General features: G+C 41.2%; 1 protein-coding gene across 1 annotated transcript; it reads left to right on the top strand.

Annotated features, from left to right (window-relative positions):
* Positions 1-3024: 3024 nt before the first annotated feature.
* LOC127348056 (uncharacterized) lies at positions 3025-4317 on the top strand. Its single transcript, XM_051374166.1, has 6 exons — positions 3025-3210; positions 3294-3701; positions 3790-3867; positions 3963-3974; positions 4147-4158; positions 4261-4317. The coding sequence occupies exons 1-6, from the start codon at positions 3025-3027 to the stop codon at positions 4315-4317; spliced, it is 753 nt and encodes a 250-aa protein (XP_051230126.1).
* Positions 4318-6344: the final 2027 nt, after the last annotated feature.

Consider the following 6344-nt stretch of genomic DNA (forward strand, 5'->3'; position numbering starts at 1 on the left):
TTTTCTTTATTTTTTCACTTATTTTATACTGTTTTTTGCATCACGTTTTTCTTATAGTTATATAGTATCCGATCTATCTTGACCACGTTTAAGCAAAAAAAAACAGGTGCCGGTGCTGCTCCTCAGGTGATAGCTGCTCCAGAGATTGTTGAGCAGCCAAATCTACATGGTGGTGTTCATGATGGCAACAACATTGCTCCCGGCACGTGGTTCCTTTCTCCGGGCTATGAAGGCACTATTCTTTGGATTAATGTTAGAGGTCATGGTGAACCTAGTGAAGGTAATCCGATCGATCATATGGGGAGGGAGCTACTGATTTACCCGTCGATGCGTTGTCATGTCTATGCTAAAGATTCTTATGGTGATGACCCTACCACACCAAATTGGGTCAGGCTTGAAGGTCTGCAAGGCACATCTTTGTTTCTTGGTATAAACTACCCGTTTCTGCTTGGTCCTCCCGAGGCGAGTTTGGTCTCAACGATGTCAATGCAGCTTCGGTTTTCACATCGGACTGTGTGTTTGCTACTCACAAGCGTTTCCACCAAGTACCACAGCCTGTTCCAGATTGGTGTAGGATGTCACTCAATGGTGGAGTTGGCATTGGCTCCTCTTTCGAATATGCTGCGGCTGGCTGGGGTGATATTGTGGAGTCTCCTATGTGGTTTGTTCCTACCGTTACAAATGGATTTGAATTTGGCTTTTAGATATGAAGAAGTGTCCGAAAACTTTAGAAGTATTGCTAGTGAAGTATTTTAAGTCAGTTATAATGCAGTTGTTTTGTTCAAACCATGTGTTGAAATTTTATTGAAGTTTGTGTCAAGGATGTTTTATTTTTATTTGTACCTATGTCTCGGTTGTATTGAAAAATCTTATAATAAGGCAGTATTGTAAGCATTAACAGTCTATTGGTTATTCAAGGTGTTGTTGTTTTTAACTGGTTATTTATTTGTTTATCTGCAATCTTTCGGTTTCGTTGGGTAGGTACAGGTCCCAGTATGGTGAAGTACATCTCTTACCTTAAGACAAGTACAGCTGCAGCACCAAACAAAACCGTATAATAATAGGAAGCATAGTAACATCTTTTATTACAGCCACTTCTAAACAGATCCTGTTAAATTACTCGCCTGTGAGAGCAGGTTCCCCGCCGGCATGACGACCCTAATTCATGACCAGAAAAGCAAAATTGACACAAAATTACCTTTGAGGATTTGGGACTCAGTACAGGTTGACTTGCGGTGAGAGGAGTTATAGTAGATCAGCAGTCCTGAAGATTGATTTTGTCAGTGCTCCTGTCGGTTGTTGATGCTGCTTTGCTGCGCGCAGTGCTGCTGCTGATTAGCGCAGCTGCACGACATACAGTTCGGAGGACTGGATAAACCTAACCCTGTTTGGCAGTCAGCAGAATTTAATAATGGGGGAAGAGTATGTAGTACAAGTACTAGTATTTGATACATTAGATAAGGATTGCAACACACAGAATGGTTTGTCCTAGTGGTTCGAAGGTATTATGCATAGGTTGTGAGTTCAACTCCTCTCACGTGTCATTTATGTTGAGGTAAAACTGTGTATGGATATAAGGTGATGTTGTGCAGTTTAGTAACAACGATTGTAATTGTTAGTAAATTGTGTCACATCATCTTCTATCCGACACCCGTTGTATCTTTTTTTTTTATTATAACAAGTGATATAAACATTTCATTTACCACCTAAGAGCATCTGCGCACCTCAAATAGTCGCCGACCGATGTGTTAGCACTTTGGTATGGGTCAAGTTGGCGATAGATGCGGGATCTCTGGGGAAACCTTCACCATCGCCGCACCGATCCCCGATCATCCCCATCCCCGAAATAGCCGTTCCTCCTCATCGAGCCCCAGCTGCTCCTTCACCTCCTCCCGCCGCCGTCGCGGGAACTCCTCCTCCTCCTCCAGTCGCCGCCGCGTGTCCCACAACGGCCGCGTCTCCTAGCGCTTTTATTGCACCGCTACCTGATGTTCTCTCTAGCGCGACGTCGTCCCACGAATAGAACATTTTTCCATTTCTATGTTGTTTGAACCAATGAGGCGGGGGTGGTGGTATAATATAGACTGTCGGCGAGGCGGGAAACCTCCTACGCGGTAGAATTTCCTACGCGGCAGGCGGGAGAGTTTCCGGCCGGGCGTCGTGGGTGAAAATATCTCTCGTGGCGCCCTAGCGTTACTGATATGTGGCTCCCACGCCCAAACTTTCCCGCGTCTTTAGGCGCTGGTGCGCCTGATTCGCGCCTTAGGCCAAGGGGCCGGCATGTTGTTGCCGGCGCTTTTATTAACATGCCGTGTGTATATATATTGATTATGCACAATTCACTTTATTTAACATGTCAAGTACATTGTGTAGCACCAGGTGTATTTTTTTGTCAACATTATAATTGATGTAACATTTGTAGAAAATCCAAAATATAGATTATTTACTTGGTGATTCTAAAAGTGAAAAATAAGTAGTTTGATATATGTATCTAATGTGGCTAAAAATGTTCTATGGAAGTGTGGTCAGCTACACTGAAACGGTGGTTTCCGCTAGACATGGCCTGGCCGAGTCAAGTGAAGCACGTCTTACAACTGCAGTCCTACGAACACAACGAGCGCAGAAAAATAAAAAGGCACCACTGTGTCGGTCAACGGTGATAACTTAGTAGGAGAGTAGGCATAATTGATGATAACCCCCTCCTTGTTCGTAATTCCTTGCTCTCAGGCCCCTTTTGCGTCTGTACGTCTAACACACAGTTATTATTGATTAATCCGCTATTAATTATCAGTCTGATCACATTCCAACGAGGGAATACAAATCGGCACTGATGTGTTATCACTCATCGTCACCACCTTGATCTTGTATAAAAGGAACCCCATACCAAGTGGATAGGTATCAAAACCATCAGTTGAACCATTTTCTTCTCCCATCCTTATGGCGCCCCAAACAAGTGACACCGTATATTCGTTCGAGCATCTCTCAATGGAATTCAAGGTCACCGTAACCACAAGGGCTGCAACAATGGAGAAGTGGATCTACCGCGTATCCGAAGATTTCCTGTGCGACGCCAGCGCAAAGATCGTTGGTCTTGATTGCGAGTTCACTGACAAAGTGAAAGGAACAAAGCAGAAACTTCTTCCAGAGGATAAACGGCAACGTGCAGCAGTTTTGCAGCTATGTGTTGCCAATGACATCATTCTTTTTCAGGTATCACAAATGACACCATACAAGTTTTTTACCAACTGTTCCGAATTATATACGTCGTTTACCTTTGGTTTGAATTTTCGCAGATATTTCAGGCAACAAAGATTCCATGTTTGTTAAAGAAATTCTTGAGCTCGGGGAAGATTTGGTTTTTTGGTGCAGCAATTGATATGGATCGCAAGATGCTGATGCCTTATGGATTAAATATCAGGTGTGCGTTTGACTTGCAGAAGATGATCAATATTCATAAACTAGATCCAGTTGTTAAGAATAAAAGAATACCATCACTCTATGATCTGTCAAATGCTGTGTTGGGGACAAATTTGGAAAAGAAAGGTGAATCATGCAAGAAAATAAGAGAGGAAGGATGGGCAAGACCCGAATTAAGCTTTGATCAGGTCAAATATGCAGCCTTGGATGCACGGCTAAGCTTTGAAATTCCTAGAAAAAAATGGGCAATCAAGGGATACGATATTACTGGATATATGTACAATGTATGGTAAATCTTGTTATCATTCATATGATTGACTGCAATGTGTTTATATATAATTGTTAATCAATGTAATATGTGATAATGTGTAGTTTGGAAATTTTAATTTTCTTTCGTATAGCAGTACTAGGTTCAACGGTGGTATTGACAGGAGTATAGCTGTTGATAGAGTACGAGTACCAGTTGTAGTAGGTACATTAGTTAAGGGCCTTAAGTACACCGGCTTTTGTTTGTACACGTTTAATTTTTTGATTTTCGTGTACAGAATTTAATGGTCGTAAGTACAGACGTTTTTATTTGTTTTTGTTTAAATTGTTGTTTTTATTTCTGCGAGTATAGGTGATCACAAAATTTTAGTAGACGATACAGCGGTGGTATGGACATGATTACGGTGGAAGGACGAATAGGGATTTCTCTTCATTTTTTTTCGGAAATTTTCGTTTCTACAGGTAGGTACTAAGGTCAGTACGTTTCTAGTTTTACTTTGCTTTTAGTCTGGGATACAGTGCCCGTGCTGGGATTATTACGGTCTGAAAGTTTTGTCTTTCACTTGAACGGTACAGCTGCAAGCTGCATCGAGTATAACTTTGAAGGGCGCAGGAGTACAGATTGGGCAGTAATAGGAGTACATGAGTGTATCTGTTTGTTTTCTTAGCACTAGTGCAGGATGTTTTTTGTAAAGATTACAGTGGAGAAGTGTGCGTGAGTACAGCTACAGCACCAAAAGGATTACAAGAGTGCTTCTCCACGTGTTCTGCAGGATTTGCGTTCTCTGGGAAGGTACAGGTGTAAAAAATCGTCAATTACAGTTGTGAAGGCTGCACGAGTTCATCTTTGGCACCGAATGGAATACATGAGTGTTTTTCTAGGTTTTCAGCAATGTTTAGGTTCTCTTGGAAGGTATAGGAGCCAAAGCGGCTTGAGTACAGTTGTGGAGGTTGCACGAGTTCAGTTTGGCATGGAGTGAAGTACATAATGTGTCTTCACGTTTTATGCATGTTTTGGTTTCTCTGGAAAGTTACAGGTGCCACAATTGGTCTAGTAGAGTGTTAAAAGGTTGCACGAGTTCAGCTTTGACAGAAAATGGAGTGCAGGAGTGTTTCTCCATGATTTCTGCATGTTTTTGGAACTTTGGGAAATGTACAGGTGCCACAATGTGTCAAGTACAGTTCTGAAGGTTGCACGAGTTCAGCTTTGGCACCAAGTTGAGTACAAGAGTGTTTCTCCATGTTTTCTATCAAATTTGGGTTCTCTGCGAATTTACAGGTGCCACAATGGGTCGAGTACATATGTGAAGGTTGCACGAGTTCAACTTTGACAGCAAGTGGAATACAAGTGTGTTGCTCCATGTTTTGAGCAAGTATTTGGTTATGTGTGGGAACATACAGGTGCCACAATGGATCGATTACAGTTGTCAATACTGAACGAGGTTAGCTTTGACACCAAGTCGAGTGCAGGAGTGTTTCTTAATGCTTTCTGCAATATTTTGGTTCTTTGTGGAGATACAGGTGCCACAAGTTGTCGAGTACAGTTGTGAAGGTTGCACGAGTTCAGGTTTTATAGCAACTTGAGTACATGACTGTTTTTCTTCAAGTTTTCTGCAAGATTTGCTTTCTCTGTGAAATACTGGTGTCACAATGACTCGAGAACAGTTGTGACGGTTTTAAGAGTTCATCTTTGGCATCAAAGAGGATAACGGGACTGTTTCTCTATGTTTTTCATCATTGTTTTTTTGTTCACTGGGAAGTGACAGGTGTGAGCTGTATCAAGTACATTGGTGAATGTTTCGTGAGTACACCCTCGGAACTAATAGGATTACGTAAGTTTTTTTCATTTTTTCTGCATGTTTTGGGTTCTCTAGGAAGATACAGGTTCATGGGACGAATACAGTCGTCAAGTTTGCATGAATCCAGGTTTAGCACCAAAAGGAGTACATGAATGTTCCTATATGATTTCTGCAGGGAGTACATGTTTTGTTTTCTCTGTTAAGGGACAGGTGCTAGAAGGGTCGAGTACAGTTGTCAACGATGCACGAGTACATATTATGCACCAACAGGAGTACATAGTGTTTATTCATGTTTTCTGGAAGTTTTCTGTTCCTTGGGATACATAAGTACTGATATAAAAGTACATACTGCAGCATATTCACTAGTATGCGACTCATCAGTAAACACCAGATAAAAAGGCAAGTTCAACACAAGTACTTACTTGTAAAATGCATAAAAAAAACTGGATTATAGTGTATACAAAGTTCTACACAATATAGGTTTACAGTACACGATGAAGGTCCAACACAAGTACTAAGATCTAAGACCATCGCAATGTATTCAAGTTTTTGCCACCAAAACAACATCAAAAGGTATTAGAGGAAATGAATCGACACATACGATTCATGTGTAGTGTTCCACCATTCACCATAGGGGATGTGCTTCAAAAATATAGTAGGCAACAGTGAATAACAAGTTAATAAATATATGAGATATTTAATTGTTTTATGAAATATCAGTTGTGAACATGTGAACATTCTTACTATGATTTCTTCATTCATAAAATGAGCATGGAGGTTTTAATGCTAGGATTTCCTCTGGCAAATTAGCCTTGTTGTGCACGGTGAATATTAAGATGTACAGATACTCAGCTTTAATGT

This window comes from Lolium perenne, chromosome 4, assembly GCF_019359855.2.
Source record: "Lolium perenne isolate Kyuss_39 chromosome 4, Kyuss_2.0, whole genome shotgun sequence".
In the NCBI taxonomy this organism is placed as follows: domain Eukaryota; kingdom Viridiplantae; phylum Streptophyta; class Magnoliopsida; order Poales; family Poaceae; genus Lolium; species Lolium perenne.